General features: G+C 41.2%; 1 protein-coding gene across 1 annotated transcript in view; it reads left to right on the top strand.

The window, feature by feature from the left end:
- The window catches only part of KIAA1549L (KIAA1549 like), a 142,332-nt gene that overhangs the window by 63,635 nt on the left and 60,252 nt on the right, over nucleotides 1–18,445 (top strand). The window contains exons 5-12 of the mRNA XM_076343503.1: nucleotides 2,558–3,172; nucleotides 4,564–4,676; nucleotides 6,174–6,393; nucleotides 7,462–7,595; nucleotides 10,281–10,443; nucleotides 14,061–14,120; nucleotides 15,691–15,842; nucleotides 17,297–17,468. Coding sequence (XP_076199618.1) covers nucleotides 2,558–3,172; nucleotides 4,564–4,676; nucleotides 6,174–6,393; nucleotides 7,462–7,595; nucleotides 10,281–10,443; nucleotides 14,061–14,120; nucleotides 15,691–15,842; nucleotides 17,297–17,468 — 1,629 coding nt within the window. The remainder of the gene's footprint in view (nucleotides 1–2,557; nucleotides 3,173–4,563; nucleotides 4,677–6,173; nucleotides 6,394–7,461; nucleotides 7,596–10,280; nucleotides 10,444–14,060; nucleotides 14,121–15,690; nucleotides 15,843–17,296; nucleotides 17,469–18,445) is intronic.

The raw sequence follows: 18,445 nt of genomic DNA on the forward strand, positions 1-18,445 counted from the left end.
AGAAATAGTCCTCTAAGCACTACGGTCACTGTAGTACATTCCAGTACAGTGGATCACAGAAAGGGTCCCGAGTTGTTTACGGGTGCCATGCCTTTCGATCTCTTTGGATCAACAACAGTGCATTTCACAGAAATAGTGGGAAAAGGGTCTCCTTCAGAAAGGACCTCTTTTTTGTCTGTATACTCTGATATTCCTGTGTCAAAAACATATCAGTCTTCCCTGCCAGTAACTTCCAGAAGCCTGTCATGGTTTCCTAATGCGAGTATGTATAATGTATCTTCTACTGGAGTAAAACCAAACAGTCAGCCATTTAAGGCAGCGTTGACTGACAGAAACAGTGATATCACTCCTCTGTCATCACCAGTTTTTCAGGATAAAGCAGAGGTTCCTACAGCAGTCTTCCGTCCTGTGGGTACTCCACATCTAATACCCCAAATGAGTCATCCTCAGTCTTCCACAGCACTGACTAATTGCACTACAGGCTCTACCAGTGCACCTTTCATGTCATCAGCTTCCAAGAGCCTGGCTGAGGCCTCCAGCTCAACAGAGAGCATGTCTTCCCTTTCATTGCCAAAATCACTTATTCCAGATGCAAAGCATGCTCGCAATGCAGTGCTGCCAGTACGAGCATTTAGAAGTGAAGCAGATTTTCTCTTTAGAAATGCAACACACTCCTCTTCAACAAGCACAAGGTCTCCCTTGCTAACTGAGACAAATGACACCTTTGCTAGGACAGCACACACAAACAGTCCCCGTGCTGCAGCAGCTGATGAGGATACTTTGCAAATCCCTTTGACTGTTTCCTCGCAGTACTCGGTGGTGGCTCTGAATCAGACTTTTGCAGAAGACCTGTCTGATGGAGCTTATCGGGCAAACGGCATGCGATTGCCAACTGCTTCCGCACATACTCTCCCAACTTCTGATGGCTTTCCTGTGGCAAGAAGAGCTCAACAGCCTTTCACAAGAGGGGTGACAGCAAAGATGTCCACAAACTTTAATGCTAATAGTGTTCTGCCTTATGGATCTCAGCTTCCCAAAGTTTCTCCAGATATCCCAACCAGTAAAGTCCCCAAAGGATCAAAGATACTAGGCACTCTTTTGGAAACAGGCATGACTAGTCATGATCTAGCTGCAGTGCTGTTAATTACTTCCACTACAGGCCTTTGGAAACCTAAACCTGCTATCACAAATACATCTGCTACTGGTATCTTTGTGGCTGCACATCTTCCACCTGGTGCTGCAGAAACTCCAGACATGACTGCAAATGAAGACAGAAATATGAAAGTACCCACTGTTGTGACACCACGTGCAGAATATTCACCTCCAAGAGCTTTAAATCATTTTACCTCTGGTCAGACTTCAGGTTCAGTTGATAGAAAGCATCTCATCTCTGTCATGCCTCCAGCGTGGGGTATGTGGCCATCACCGGTTTCCATGACAACGGTGATGCACAGCTACGGCTCCAGCTTTTCTGGGATTTCGAGTGTGGACTCTGAAAGCGATTTAGATACTGTCAGCTCTCCTGAAGTCACAACTTCAGCTTCTACGTGGACCAATACAGCATTGCTGTCTTCAGCTGGCATTAGTATTCCTTCAGGAAAAACTTCAGTCAAAACGGCAATAAGAGAAGTTCCTCCAAGTACTTCTCAGCTGGAAACCGAGTACCATGTACCATACTCAGTAGTTTCGAGTCTGCAAAAGAAAATTAATACAAATAAGCAGTCACTCCTCTCCACCCCTTCAGCAAACTATTCATATGCAAACTCTAGCAAAAATGTTTCAAATTTACCCTTTGCTGGAACAAAGTCAAATAGTTTTCCAGAATCTGATGTAGACGCATTTGCACTGAAAACATCTCCTGTTCAGCATTCATCCCTTGCTACCACTTTGACAGTGCCTGACCCCCTGCAAAAAAAGTATGGAAGCACAGCTGAAAACATTGCTGACTTCTTCACTGTTGGAGATGTTAATAGCCGTATACACTATGAAGCACCTCTTCGTTTACATGTGCCTCCTGTTAATGATGCAGGTGCTTTCCCTAGCTCTCCAGAATCACAAACAACTAATGCTGGAAAGATTACTTTACGGACGAAAACCTTAGGCACAACAGCATCGTTGGCTTTTCAGCTCACTGACAACTTGACTTTTTTAGCCAGCTATGAGAACAGTGCCATCCACAGCATACTGCCAACCAAGTCCCCCTTTCCCATAACCAAGCCTTCTAGCTCAACTCTCTTGCATAGTTTTATTACAGAAGATGACATCGGTTCTGGAAATTTGCCAGAATTTGCAGATGACCAGTTAGAGTCCTCTGGTTATTTGGTTACAGCTGATAAAAATCCAGCTACATTTAGCGTGGAGGAGTGGGACACAAGTGCTACAAGACATAGTTTAGTTCCCAGTAATATATCTAATAAAGCTACCAAGGGCATCCCATTGCAAACCCCTACCACCAGTGCTCTGCAGTCAGTCATCATAACTTCTGTCCATGCATCACCAACACCACTAACTTCTCCTTTTTTGTCAACAACCAACTTTACCCATTCTGTCATTACAGTGTTATCTGGAGTATCTTCTGGTGCAATACCTACAGTAGGAACTTCAGAAGCAAAACCACTAACAAGAAAATCATCTTCAGCTTCACCAGTGCCAGCTTCTTCCTTCTTTTCTCTAGGCACTGAAAACACACCTTTGCCATCTGTGATGGCTTTAAGCACACCAATACTGACACTAACAAAAAATAACACTGCCACAAAATTGGCATCGGATCTAAGCTCAGTAGGAACACATATAGATTTTCCTTTTGCAACAAGAAACGCAACTGCATCACCCGTGGATGTGACAGCTATGCTCGTAAGCCCTAAAAGCAGCACAGTCACAGCTTCCATGCTTGCACACACAGCACATGTACCAAGGCAGATAGAAACACCAGTAACTGACACCCAGAAGTTCCCAAGCTCAGACATCACCAAAACGTCAACCCCATATCCACTGACAATTACAGCAGCTTTGACATCTATTACAGCATCAGCGAAAACAACTAGGCTTCCCCCTACTCCAGTGGAAAACACCTCTGCTCCTCCCGAAACCACGGCAGCAGCCGCTTTCGCTAACATGACAGCAGCTCCTCCCCTGGATTGCCGGCTCTCCAGGAACCTTATGGTTAAAACAGGTACGTGGGGCCACTGAATTTGCTGAAAGGACCTTGCTGTCTATGAGGGGCAACTGGTGACACTCAAGTGTCAAAGAACATGTGGGCATTTGTGATTAATCTGGGGATGAGGCTGCTGCACTGACAAACCAGACAGATAAAAGCAGGGTTGCTAGTCTAGGGATGGCATTGGCTTTATTTGTAGCTTGGATTTTACAATGAATGTGTCACATGAAGTTTCAGGTGCCCTGAAATTCAGTGGGTCACTGCAGGGATCTAGCAGAAGCACCTATGTGGAGGGACAACCCTGTATGACATGACGGTTTGGTCTCTGCTTTGCAGTAAGGAGTCTGCATCACTAAAGAAGACAGTGCAGTAACCTGCCTCAGTCTTTGGCCCTGTTTACATATGAATACCTAATTCTATCATTAAAGATTCATTTGAAAATAATGTTTAGCATTTAGAGTTGTACGCTTCAAAGTGGGAGGATTTTGAGCTTTCTATGTGAACAGTACCACTTCTGGCTCTAGTTGTTTTTTTTACAGACAGCTTTTCCTTAGCTGTAAGAATTCTGAACTAAACGGGTCTGGAGGGTTCCCTTGCCCAGGTTTCATATGGACTCCTTATGGTAGCACAGTGCAGCACCAGAAGATGTGTGTATCTTGGAGATCTCAGCAAAGAAAAATAGCTACGTAAAAGGGTTTATGACCTTGTATAGAACTGAATGATACTGGGGACAATGAAATAAGCAGCTTTTGGACCTAATGTGTGTTTAGTAGCTGCTAAGTATCTACGTCAGTAGTGTGATGAGTACAACAACTATTTCTAAAGATAGAAGTAGCTTGTATACAGTATATGATTGAAAGTACTTAAGTGCAGCTACAAAAATCTTTCTGCAAATTATAAGAGAAGAAGAAAAAGCTAATGATAATGTTAACAAAGAAAGTGTACAGACACTTCCTAAAAGGAAAATAATTGTAGAGGTGGAGTAACACATTTCTTTGTTTACTTAACTCTGGCCATGAAGATATGAAGCACACGTCCTTTACGTAGGTCTGCCTGTGCAGCACCGGCTCAGTGCCCTGGGAATGCTGCACCAGTCTGTCCACAGGCAATCGAGTGTCATCATACCTCACTCAGAACAGCAGCATGGCAAAGACTTGTTGTTGTTGCTAAAGAAATTGCATTTCTTAGACCTCACTCTGGAAACAATGGGCTATTGCCAAGGGATGAATAGGGAACTTGGGGACGCTGCTGAGCCCCTGCAGTTCTTGCTCCCATTGGAGCTGCTGCAAATCCTAGCTGCTTTGATGATCTTCACCTAGCTAGCACAACGTAAAACAATTAAAGAAAAAAGCAAACAGTAGCATGATAATGTCTCAAACCAACATGTGGCTTTTGTTGTTCCACAGTTCTGTTTCTGAACACAAGGAGGACGCTGATCAGCAATCCCTTCAAGGAGAGTGTGAGAAAAGGACTCAACCAAGTGCTGAGACAAGCTTTCAACCAAAATGTCAGCGCTCAGGTAAGCATGCTTAACTTGCCTGCATGATATCACGGAAAAAGCTCTCTCACCAAGAGAATCCCATCTGGCTGCAGCTCCAGTGGTGTCTCTGGATGCAGGAAGCCTCTTGGAGGGGAGCGCTGAGCTTTTCCTATGGAAAGCAGGAATAGGCGGCACCCACTCTGGGATCTAAAAATATAAGGACTGCTCCAAAGCTTTTGCCATTTTATTGATGAAGTAGAAGTAAGAAATGCAACTTTCTTTTTGGTATGTTCTGGGAAATGACTACTGACAGCAGTTTCCTCCTCCCCCTGCAGCTCAGGAATGACTCCCGTTCATGGTCAGCCAAGTGCTGCTGTGCTCAGCCTGGATCAATTGCAAGAGCAGGGCTGGTAAATGGGGTGTCACTGCTGTCAGTCTGCTCCCTGGTTTGAAAACCCAGTACCTGACAAGTGCAATTCCACAGAGACGAAAATCCTGAGCAGGGAGAAAGCATGTTTTATTGAAAATAAATGAGGGAGACGTGTTCATCACTTTGCAGCTAAATTGCACGAACCTCTACATTGCTGTGTGTAAGAGCAGGCTTAGGTGGATCACTGGGGCACTCTTCTCTGCAACACAGGTTCCCGTGCACTTAGGCAGGGGTTTGTGCTGAGTCCAAGGCTGTTATGAGTTATACTCACCAAGCCACTGGGAAGGAAAAAAGTAATTTTGCTCAAAATAGAGGGCAATCAGGTTGACTTCCGTCCCCATGCTCTACTGCTGCAAGTTTGGATGATGTTATTTGGTTTGGGAATTGTATATTCCTGAGTCTGACTTATTCTCTCACCTTCTTGTAAACCTGAGAGAAGCTGCCTTTTCCTAACAGAGGAAACCAGCTAAAACTTAGTGTGGAGGACCAGGCTTAAACTTTTTGGAAAATACAGAATTTTGATGTAAAACTCAACTCATGCTTTGGCTCACAGTGTGTTCAGTCTTGTGGTTTGTCATTTCTACTCATATAGGTGATTGATAGCTTAACCATCTGGGACAGTATAGGAAAAATAGTATAGAAGAGACAGTTGAGGTTGAAGAATCAAACATTGGAAAATTTTGTCTTTCAAAAATCTGTCTCCAAACCTGCAATGACAGACACGTGCACAAAGTCAGTGAACTTCAGGTATGAAGTAGGAGCTGGGTGTTCTCTGGATTCTCTGTATTTTTACATTCATAAGTAAAATGTCCCAGTATATATACACATGAATGAAACCCCAGTCTAAATTAGAGGTACGTGAGCTGTGGTAGCAATACTGCACTGCTTCAATTTGGAGCACATTTTGCATGGTCTGGGTCTAAAGCTCCCTGAGCAGTTTTGCTAATACTATGTCTGATACGACACTAACTGATCCTGTAGGGTTTATAGGGGATTACAGGACAAAAACCCTGCATGGGACCTACCTTCAGGATGAGAAGTTCCATCAAATAGTGGTTGAACTGCAAACAAAATAAAAAAAAAAAATGTTTCCCTGTGTGTTTTAGGTTGAAGTCCTGGAGCAATCAAATAACGTAACAGTTGGTTACTACGTTACACGGGGCAGACTGGTTTTTATGCCAGCTGCTGTAATTGAAAGGCTTCTTGCGTACGGCATTAGCAATGCCACAGCAGACATAAAGCAGCATGTACCACATCTCCAGTCCGTGGCAGCCCTGGCCTTGCCGTGGGAGCCCCTTCCTGCATACCACTTCCAGCTGAAAACAGGTGAGCGAGGTCCTGTGCGCCTGGGGTTGTGTGTGTGTGTGTGTGTGTGTGTGTGTGTGTGTGAATGGTTCAGTGCACAGGGATGATGCTCCTCCTCCCCTTTGCTGTCCTGCCTCAGCCCCTGCTCTCCGGCGCAGCAGCAGGACAAGCTCTCCTTCGGTTTCATGTGTTGATGTTCCTGGTGCAAGCAGGACAGCCGGTGTGTACATCCCTGTCCTGCGTGGTGCTCTGCTGTCACCTCTGTTGGCACTGCTGTGAAATGAAGTGGCATTGCATTAGGGATGTCACGCCAATATGCTTGACTAAGACTTGGCGTTTGATTAAAATGGACTTTAATCGATGGGTTGTGCAGTAACCTGTGCATTTCTTTTGAGGACGATCAGATGAGAAACGTGACTATATGATATATGTATGCATTGTTCTGGCTGGACCCATTGGATTTGACTTAGGTCCCAGCCGTCTGACCCAGGGTCGCTGTGTAACCCCTCTGTACTGTAGCAAGCATCACTGCAGAGCAGTTGCAGTGCAGCAGAACAGTATAAGGTACGAGAGGGCAGTGTGCTGTAAACCAACGTATTCAGTTGTAAAAAGATTTCTTACGTGTGTGCTTACATGTTTATATACACATACTTATTGCAATTACCCGGTTAAGTATATTTTTCCTAGCACAAACAGAATGAGAATCAATATTATGATTGATTATGTCTTGCAAGAGCAAATGACCTGCAAGATTTAAGAGTAAAACTTGTGTTTTAGAATGATTTCACTTACTGCCTGGCTCTGAGTAAGTATTTGTACAGTGAACTGGTGTTACCATCTTATATATCACTGCAGAAACAATCTCCATTTGTTTGTGGAGAGTATCAGCTCTAATAATGCAATTTAATTCTTACATTTTGTCTTAATTAAGGCTAGCTTAGTGCACTGCTTGAGTGACATAAACTGATCTTATGTGGCATTATTTTCACCTGCTTAATTTGTAAATTGGTCATCTTGCTGTCAGACATTACAGGAATTATGCAACCAAGAATATTTTGTCCACATACAAATATGTTGTTCATTTTCCAGAGCTGCAGTTTGTGGGTCAAACAGATAATATACAGTCATGCAAATTTGTTCAGACCATGGAGCAACGGTTACAGAGAGCATTTCAGGATGCTGAAAGAAAGGTCTTAAACACCAGCAACAACTTAACAGTTCAGGTACAACTTTGCGTGCTTTGCCAGTGCCTGTTGCCAAACTCTCTGGGTTATTCTTTCCTATGTGTATGTTTGTATTTCAAAATAATGTCTTTGACCACTATGGAAGTAAGCTTATGTTTTCATCTGAAATATGATTGTTTTATTTATTGCAGGAAGACTTATAAATGCATGATTTATAGAAGACTGTTACTGTTATTTTCATGAATTTGAATTTTACTGTTTACACTTAAATCATTTAAGTGAAATTCAAATAAAAATAAACATTTAAAAATATTCTTCCAAATTTATATTTTTACTGAATATGTTATTCTGACACATTAGTTGCTCTTAGTGAGGCTGTTCAGGTATAAAGATAGTGTCATGCGTAGCTGTTTGTAAGATCTAAGCTAATGGAATATATTTCTTTCTTTTTTATGTGCATTCCAGTTCTACACTCGCAGACCCAAATTCACTATCAAGGGCCTGATTTTTGCAGAACTTTGTATTTTAATTTATATTATCTTCTCCCAGGTAACTAGTGACAGGACGAGAGGAAATGGCCTCAAGTTGCGCCAGGGGAGGTTTAGATTGGATATTATGAAAAATTTCTTTACTGAAAGAGTGGTTAAACATTGGAAGAGGCTGCCCAGGGAAGTGGTTGAGTCCCCATCCCTGGAAGTATTTAAAAGACGTGTAGATGCGGCACTTAGGGACATGGTTTAGTGGGCCTGGTGGTGTTGGGTTGACGGTTGGACTTGATGATCTTAGAGGTCTTTTCCAACCTTAATGATTCTATGATTCTATATGTTTAGTGGGCCAACACCCTTATGCTCTGTGCCATACTTCAGGAATAAATAAATTATCCTCTGGGTGATGCTATGATTTGTAATTGACGTGTGACCAACTCTGTGTATGGACTTGCGCTTCTCAGAATAGTTTGAATGTAGCTTACCAGAAGGAGAAAATTGGTCATCAGAGCTCTGCTTAGTTACTTTGGTACTGTCTCTTGTGAGCTTGTGTTCAAACTGGAGGAGCTCAGAGAGGCAGAAAAGTGCATGGCAAGAGATGACCTACTGCAGTAGGTAAAGTGATTATCAAGCTTTTCAATAGCTGGACCCGTGATGCTGAGGAGACCTTCATGGTGGCTAATTTGCTCACAGAAGATGTTGTAGATCTTACAAAGCACTGAGGCAATTTTGTAAAGAGCCCTAGAAGAAGGTGGTAGTTGTGGGTTTTGTGGGTGTTGCCAACTTAGGAAGTGATAGGATGGAGGTCTTGGAGACAAGATATAAACTGTGAAGTAAGAGGCTCAAGGGTGTGATCTTCATGATAAATTTTTCTGAAATTATTCCAATACCATGCAAAGGACTAAGTGCAACAGAAAATAGTACGAGGGTTTTAGATTAATTACAAACTGAGAAACAGTTCTGGAGCAGACGGAGACGATTCAGAAAAGGCATTGCTGCACTACAAGAGTAGAGAGAATGGCAGCAACATGGGTAAAAGGCATGAAACAACTTCCATGCAAGGAGAAATTAAATTGGCCATGGTTCTCCAACCATGAGTAGTGAATCAGGAGTGATCATTTAGTTTCCCATAATAGAACTACTCAGGTTTAAATAAAAAGAAAAGTCCTTTCACACAGTGGGTAATAAGGTCTTGAAGATGGCCGGATGCAACTGGAGAAAAAGTATGGAAGTTACAAAAAGCAATTGGCCAAACATATAGAATAAAAGGTCATCAACCCTTTTTAAACCTAAGCATATAATTTATGGCTCAGACCATAGCTGTGGGCTAACCTTACACTGCGGAAAAGAGTCCTCTCTTCTTGCCCTGTGCTCATTCTCCAACCATCTGCTCCTGGCCATTTGTAAGTGGGTGTCGGCTAGGCAGACCTTTGGTCTGACCTCAAACTCTTCCTCTAATTCTTTTATTATACCATGTTTTATGTTTTTACTTAGTGATCCAAATCATAAAACTGGGGTATTTAAATAACACTCATGAATGCTGAATGCTGTCAGCCCTACCTACAGTATCAGTACCAAAAAACATCCCTCTTGTCCTAGGGCATGAGTTTTCTGAGAAAACATGTTTCATTCCTGCCCCGCCTTCGCCTCTCTGCTTCCTGCATAAAACTGGTGTTTGAAAGTCTGATCCAGTACTCACTAAATAGAATTGGTCCTTAAATGCAGTCATCAGATTTGGGCTCAGGAGGACACTAGCATAGAGCTGAGGTGGGGAGGAGAGCTGTAATCGTATGATGCTAGAAGCAGAAGAGACATGATATCCCTTTATTTCATATGGAAAAGGTGTAGGTCTGGATAACTGCACTAGGAAGGCAGCAAAGAGAGCAAGACATACAGGCCTAATTCCTCTGCATCAAATACTGAACATTTTTTCTGATAAGCATCCCCTCCCTCATCTTACATTTCCTGGTAAAAAACAGGGAAAAATATTTTCAGTCCTGACTGCACCTTTTCTGCCTGCTGCTGTTCTCCAGTAACTCTGCATGTGCTAAAGTAGGAATTAAAGTATCATAAACTGTTCTACACAATCATGTTGAGTGAGCTGTACCTAATCCATTGTTCAAGTTAACTTCCTCCCAGTTTATTTGCACTGGTTTTGGGGTTTTTTGGTTGTGTTTTTTTTCTTTTTTCCAACTGAGCTGAAACACAGCTACACATTATTTCTTTACCTCTGTTTCAGATTTTGAACACCTCCAATGTCTCCCAAGCTGTCACTCTGTTTTATGTAGTGAACAATCAAAGCACAACTCTAAATGGCACTATTTCCAGCAACCTCCTTAATCAGCTGTCAGCTGAGCTGGTGGGTTTCTATCTAACCTACCCGCCTCTCACCATTGCAGAATGTAAGTATGTGCTTCCCAGCACACAGCTCCTTAAGATTAGCCAGCGTCGGGCTTTTGCTTTGCAAGCACCAAAGCTTTGTCGTCAAGCCCACAGATTGTAGGTGTTTTTGCTGACTGCTTTTTAAACTTCTTTTTTTTTTTTTAAACCAAAAAAAAATAGAAGGGGGCCTGGGGGGGTTTTCTGGGTTCAGTGTTTACTTCAGCTGCTAGAAACGCTGGCACATAATTAAGAAAAACACATAAATGCTGTCATTATATCATCATATATATGATATATGATGATATATGCACATCATATATGCTGTCAGCCTATCAGTGCTTAAAGGGAGCTTATAAAAAAGATGGCGGCAGACTTTTTAGTGGGGCCTGTTGTGACAGGACAAGGGCGAATGGCTTTAAACTAAAGGGGGGTAGATTTAGACTAGATATAAGGAAGAAATTTGTTACGCTGAGGGTGGTGAAACACTGGAAGAGGTTGCCCAGAGAGGTGGTGGATGCCCCATCCCTGGAAACATTCAAGGTCAGGTTGGACGGGGCTCTGAGCAACCTGATTTAGTTGAAGATGTCCCTGCCCATGGCAGGGGGGTTGGACTAGATGACCTTCAGAGGTCCCTTCCAACCCAAACTATTCTATGATTCTATGATTAATAAAAAAATGCCTGTGCCAGGTTCCAAACAAAATAAAATTGTATTTTTGTATAAAACAAGCCACAGAATTTCCCCAATCCTCCATTTTAGGAAAACTTAGTGCAGCACATGAAGTTCATCTTCAGCATAGCCCTTTACTTCAGTGGAAGACTCCACCCCTGGTGCTTGCTCCCGTTGCAGGGCTTGGTAGCACGCTTTGACTGTGTGTTTGGGTAGTGGGTGAGCTCTATCTACGCTTCTCCGTTTAAAAAGTTGTTGGTGTATTTACTGAACTTCAGCCTCAGTTTAAAATACGGTCTAAGCACTTCAGCGTCAATAATTTGCTTGCATTTCAATTGCTATGAAGAGTCAGAGGTACAGAGAGAGCAAGAGAAAGTTGTGTGTCAGGGCAGCCTGTGCAGCATATATGCTCTCTGACTCTGCATGCTGATTTCTCTAAAATGAATAAAGGGACAAGACATTTGATTATGGGGATTTCTGTTTAATCTGCTTGTTAAATTTGGTATGTGAAATTAAGCTCACTGTAGATCCAGGTTATCTGTTCGCTGGAGGAGATCAGTGTTCACTGGAACTGAGAGGAGAGAGAGACATGCTGGGTATGTCAGTGCATGGTAATGGGCTCTGGTTAAGGAAGGGCAGGTTTCAGCTGACCTCATTGTGTGTAAATCTTCAAGAGATGCTTGCTAAATTTGAAATACTGTGCTCAAATACCAGTAAAGATCTGGTTAAGCTTCTGGTAGCTATCAAACTCATTGATAAGGCTAAACCCGTGATGGAGTAGTTTGTAATTTTTCATTTCACAAGTATTGAAATAATTGGGCACATAATGATAGAGCCAAATATGTCTTTATGATCAGAGCACTGAACTGAGTGGATTCGTAGCTTTAGGTAAAATTATTAAGGTGTTTGTTCCTTTTCTGATTCTAAGAAAAAGCAGAACCAGGCTGCTGGAAAGTGAGCACTGGGGAAGATACAAGTTACCTTTTTTGTCAGTCCATTTTATCTGCAAACAGCCCGACAGCAGAGTAATTACTTTGTGCAATTCTTCATCAGTTACTTGCACAACAAGCACTCTGCTGTCTGTGAAGTGAGTGGTCACTCTGGTGCGAGGCAGTCAGGAATCACAGCTAACTCTGGTGATTGTGCAAATCCTTGAAAAAGAAGGAGCGTATATCATTCTTGAGACATTACCTATCTAAATCAGAAATTTGCAGACAAATAGGTGAAACTGCCCAATGATGAGTTCTTGCACTGCATTGGTGCACTTCTGAATCAGACTTTCCATCTCAGGGTAAGAGACGTATCTCAGGGTAGGCTTGCATTTTCATCAAGTCTTTCCACAGGCAAGGGGAGGTGGAGGGAGGCTGTTGACAAAGGGTCTGCTTGGGGACCTAGAAAGGGATGTAGACCGTTCATCATGGGACAGGCTCCTTCCTTTTTGTGGCTGGTGGGTGAGCCTGTCTGGAGAGTGCCCTGTGTGCAGGACAGGACTTGTCTTCACCAGGGCATCCAGGAGCACAAGGAGAAAGCCCGAGGAAGTTTTGATGATGGCTGTGCTTGGTTCAAGTGTTTGGCCTCCAAAATAGGAATTTTGGCATAGGAAAAGGATTATGGTGCTTCTCACAAAGGCAATACAGGTGTATGTTTGGTAGTCAGGAGCTGTGAAAGCCGTTTGTCAGTAAGACAGCCAGTAAGAGTCTCGTGTGGTATCACAGTTCTCTGCTGATCCCTGCACATGATGAACTGACCCGATAAAGTCTTTAGCTAGTGCTCCTTTAACAACTAATGGCTTATATTTCATTTTGGAGTTCTTGGTTTTATTCCCAGCGCAGCAGGTATACTGCAAACTCATGAACTTAATGCGCACATAGTGTTTATGGCTTCAGACTGATAGCATGTCTTCTGAAAAGGTTTACTTTGAAAAGTGTTTGATGCTTATTCATGTGGCAGTGCAGTTGTTTCAGTTTATCAAACAAATACTGCTGCTGTTCTCAGAGTGTGTTATTTCCCAGTAGACTCTGGCGGCTCCTCCAGAGCCTTCGCAGTCTGTCATGGAAATGCACAGCTCGGGACACGCCGTGCAATTCCTCCTCAAAAGCAGTTACTGTGCGTAATCAGATGCTTTACAATGTTTACTATTTCAAGCCACTTTGGAGTTTAAAAATCAAGGTAACTCAATAGCAGTGTATCAACATGCAAGGCATGGATATTTTCTGAATTAAGTTCCAAGTGTTAATGCTTTCCACGTTGCATAAATCTATTGAAAAAATGTTGAGCTATATAATGGATTAGCAGCATATTGAACTTTACATCCTAATGAATGCACTTTGGAGATGGAAGGCTAACAAAAGGCATCAAAATGACAAACATCAGTTTCTCACAGATGTAAGCACATATGGTAGTAATACCTTAAATGGTGCAGAGTGAGAGTACCACACTTTAAGGTGTCTTCACAGTTTCGGTAGTCTTGTTTGTAATTCATGTGGAACTGCACTCTGTGATTGGTGCAATCTGATCGTTGTTAATTTTAATATTATTTTAGGTTAAAATTGTGGTCTGGGTTAAGTAAGGATTAAATTACAGAATGACCATAGAATCTCATCTTGTTTTCCCCAGGGGTATTACTCACAGAGAGAAAGCAGCAGAAATGTATATAACAGACACATGCATATTGCCTATCATTTTTAGTAATGGGCAATCCTGGGCTTTGCCCCGGACAATGTACCAGCCAGTATTTTGGCAACAGAAGATGTATGTTCTACTTTGTATGGCAGCGCTTGTACTGTTCGCACTTGATGTTCTTTTTCAGACAGAAGAGAAATTGTAACCCTGAAAATTATGCCTCTAGATCTCCTCCTGGGCCATAGTTCAATTTTATTTATCACTGTCTGGTTAACCAAATAGTTTTGGGACATATAATGTGTAGGATGTTGGAAAATTATGACATAATTTCAACTTTTATTTTAAAGCTTTGGAGTATCCAAACCTTGATGTCTCAGAGTCAACTAGAGACTACTGGGTGATAACAGGTACTTTTTAATCTCCTTCCCTCCTCCAGGCACTTCAGATAATAATTTTTAGTGCTCGATTATATAAACACATTGGTGCAGTAATTTTACACAGAAATAAGTGGCTGCCCACTGAACCTGCCTGTTGCATTCAACTGGGCAAATGTATTTAGAGTTACTCTGGGACATAACTGTGATTTGTCATCTTAAACAGAGACATCTCCTGCGTCCAACACTCACCTCAGAATTTATGGTACTTTGGTTTAAGCACTTCTGAGAGCAGCATTATCTTCTCAGAGTTTATAATCACAAAAAGGCTTCTCTTTTTTTTTTCCTGGGACTTGGATTTAAATCTGAAATCGAGAGAGGCTTGCAGACATAACCCAGGAAGAAAGGTGATCTGTTAAACCGACAGACTGACTCTGTCTGGGTCCAGGAATTTTTGTATCTTTCACCAGAAGCATTAAGCACATAACTTTCTGTTGGTGGAAAAGAAGGTGCAGAGAATGCTGTTAGGCTTCAAAATACTTGTTTGATCACAGTCATTTCACTGGTATCACATTCTCATTCACAATCATTTTGACTTTAGAAGTGGTAACTGGGCAGGAAAGAGACCCTTTCCCCCAGACATCTTCGAGTGAGTAGATACCAAAGCCTTTCTAATTGGTGTGTCTGTAGCTGGAATTGTTTGATGCTCAGGAGAGCAAGAGAAAAGGAGCCTGACGTGAAATGGATTAAATTCTACGCTTTGCTTTCAAAAGCCGGTGTGGTTTGGTGCCCGTTATATCTATTCATAATTTTGAGATAAAAAATAAGTTTATGCAGAGATTATGATCCTCTGAAGGGAGTGGTACGGCTCCACCCCATCTGGACCCCATGAACCTGATACTCCCTTTCTTGCCTTTGTGCACTTACTGCAATGGAGTATTATTGATAACAATGGAAATGTTGTTTTCAAAAAAATCATGACGGTCCCAAAAGATTTTTTTTTAAATAATATTGAAAAATCATACATTTGCATGAATTAAATTAGCATACCATATAATTTATTTGAACTTTATGTAAATTCTGTGTCGTTTATAATTTTACATTAATTTTTACTTGGGAAATGTTTATTCAGTTTTCAGTGCTCTCAAACATATAGTGTTTTGTTTCAAACTGAGTTGTACAAAATTCTAACTTCTGATTTCAAAACTGCTGGACAAAAAGCTGTTGTTCAGTTAACAAGAGCATCTGGCGATAAGCACAAAAACTGGCAGCTCTCGAATAGGTTTTCACTTACTTTTTACATTGAAGATCATAGATTAGGTCCTTCCCGGAGCCATTTTGGTAAACTGAAGGCCTAAGAAAGTTTTTTGGAGGATTTTATTCTCTGAAACATCGTTGACATTATCTGAGAAGAACAGTGCAGGGGTTGAAACAGAAGCACGTTATATCCTCATTGGGAATTATTGAGGGGGTGTAACAGCGTCCAGTTATTTTTCTTCTAAGCTAGTTAGTACACCCCTGTCCCAAACTGCCCTGCAGACCACGTATTACTTAATCTGTCCATCTAAAATGTGCTGGTATGTGATTTTCTCCATTCCCACAGTTATTCAAGGGGTTGATATTGCATTACTGGGACTGAACAATCAGAGCTTTGCAAGATTAATGGAGCAGCGTTTGGCCCCGCTGTTTATGATGTCCCATCAGCAAGGAAGACGATTCAAACGTGCCACTACTGTGGGCAGCTACACTGTGCAGGTGGTCAATGCGATAGCGGTTGCGCCTAGATATGTGTTGAAAAAAGGGCTTTGTTTGCATGTGTACTGCCTCAATGTGTGTGAAAAACTGTTTTACTGGGTTGAGATTTCCTGTCTTTTTCATGAATACCAAAGCAGCGAGTGCAAGATGTGTGGCGTTACTAATGGGTTTCTTTTTCTGCAGTCAGCCATGTTTGCATGCCTCTCATCTTCTAGAAATTGTCATTAGTTAATCAGTGTTAATAAACGTTTTCTCTTTGTTTGCTATGAGGATTGGTGCAAAGTACATATTTTAGTGTAAAGTCTTGTATTCAGCATAATGAAGAGTTCCAGGCTTTTGTTCTTAAGTGAAAAAAAGTTTCCTAGGTCTTCATTTCCTAGGTAACTCAATAAAGCTAGAACTTTTTTCTTTTTGTTGGGAAAAAAAAGTCTGAAGCAGTCTTTATACAGGGTTAGTCATCAAATCACGTGGCCACAGATCATGTTATGAAATAGAGATTTCAGTCCTGAGTAATTTATTTAATCATCTTTCTCTTATTTAGCGACATTTCCCATTCAGTTTTTTGAAATGATCTTATTTTGTTTTCTCAGTACTTTAGCCAACTGATGGTGGTTGTCAGGGATTCAAAGAGGATCTGTCTTCAAAAATTGCATGACAAGTTATTGCCTTTTTTTTAATTGCATGATGTTTTTCAAGAATTGTTTGTTGTGAGATATAAAAACAAATTACTACTTTTTTCGTTTGCCCACAATTCTGTGTGTTTTCCCACTGAAAGTATTTAAAAGAAGGAACACGTTTTTACTTGCCAAAAGCGTGAACCTTTGTAAAATTTTCCATGAAAACATTACAGATTTTTAGACCATAACATAATGGAGAAGAACCACAAGACTCCTTTTTCCTCTCATCATTAGAGATGTTTGATACTTTCTCTACTGTCAGGAAAGGTACAGGTACAATGTAAAAATTCTGCTGGTGTTCTGCAGAATAAAATGGAAAAAGCATGGTTCTTTTTATTGTCAGCCTGGGATCAAAAACAATGAGTATAGAAATAAAATGTGAGGGAATTTTTCAACTGCAATATGCCAGCAAAGTATAATTTTCAATATTAGGACAGATTTTAAGAATTCCCTCTTTACAGAGGACTGTAATGTCCAAACATTTGATCCTTTCCCCCTTTTTACTGCATGCTTTTCTTAGTATAGGGTTTTACCTTAGGATTATGTTTAAAAATTTTTAAGAAGGTAATCGGTCCTCACTAATCTTAATAACCTAGGCTATGAAGAGGAGAAGCCCTAATCCTATGAGAATATTTGCATGGAGCTTATGCTTATACGGGGTCTTGAAGGAGTTCCCCCTGTGCACTGCCTTCAGGGAGCTTCTGGCAGGTTTTGCAATGGCATAATACAAACACACTTTATTTCTCTTTCTCTCATTTTCTTTTTTTTTCCTGAAAGATGGTAAAAATCCAACGTATTCCAGGACCCAAGGAGCCGGCTGAACTGACATACTACACTTTATACAATGGGAAACCTTTGCTGGGCACTGCAGCTGCCAAAATTTTGAGTACCGTTGACTCCCAGCGGATGGCCTTGACATTAGGTTATGTTATTCAAGTTCAAGCTGATCGTAAGAGTTCTTTTAAAAATTCTCTGGTTTAGTCCTTTTTTTCTTCCTCCCCGCTCCCCTCCCCCCCGCCCCTTCTTTCTTTGTGAAAACAGCAGTGTAGGTGTGGGGAGCCTCCACTGATCACACAGAGAAATATCAGCTGCACCTTTCTGAGCAGCTGCTTAAGTCAGGCTGCTCTTTTTCATATGGAAGACAGACTAATATTTTATCGTAGTAAATCAAAGCCATATACAGACTGTTATTTAGCCAATCACTGTAAACTCTTACTGTACAATTAATTTTATACACATACAGTTCTATGAACTGAACAACTTTATGGAACTTTACATAAAGTCAGAATTAATTCTGATGCTAATGAAACTATGACACCACAGGCTAATGACTGCTGGGGCAAAACTGCTATTCAAATAACTTAGCCCAAAGTAAAATGTGGGGATTATCAAGATGCCTCTTATTTTTGACTTGTTCAAAATAATGTAGATTATTTCTATCTCAAAGGGATTTTTTTTTTTTTTGAATAATCATTTTCACCAAGAACTCTGTAAAATGCACCACACGGTTGTTAAAGATATTGTTTAGACACAAATCAGAAAAATGAAGTTGGACAGAACTACTTATGTGTATGGGCAATTTTCCGATTCAAGATATGGTGGCATCATTCAGAATAATGTGGCCAAAAAGTAATACATTCTTGAAAAGTAGTGTTTGAATTTCTCTTTTAAGACTTGCATCAGTTACTGAGTGATTGTGGGCACAGGTGTTTTCTTAAAAAAAAATTTTTTTTTTTATATTCCTGTATAGTTGACCCACAGTCATAAAGCTGTGGTGGAGCTTGGAGGGTTTTTTGCGCAATAACAGCTTAATGTATGAATCGATGCCTTTAGCTAACCGAATCTTTCCACTTTGCCAAGGTATTTATCCAGATGGAATTAAAATTATATAGTGGATTTCTGTACTGGATCTCCTTACTGGCTAAA

The sequence above is a fragment of the Aptenodytes patagonicus genome, chromosome 7, assembly GCF_965638725.1.
Source record: "Aptenodytes patagonicus chromosome 7, bAptPat1.pri.cur, whole genome shotgun sequence".
Lineage (NCBI taxonomy): Eukaryota > Metazoa > Chordata > Aves > Sphenisciformes > Spheniscidae > Aptenodytes > Aptenodytes patagonicus.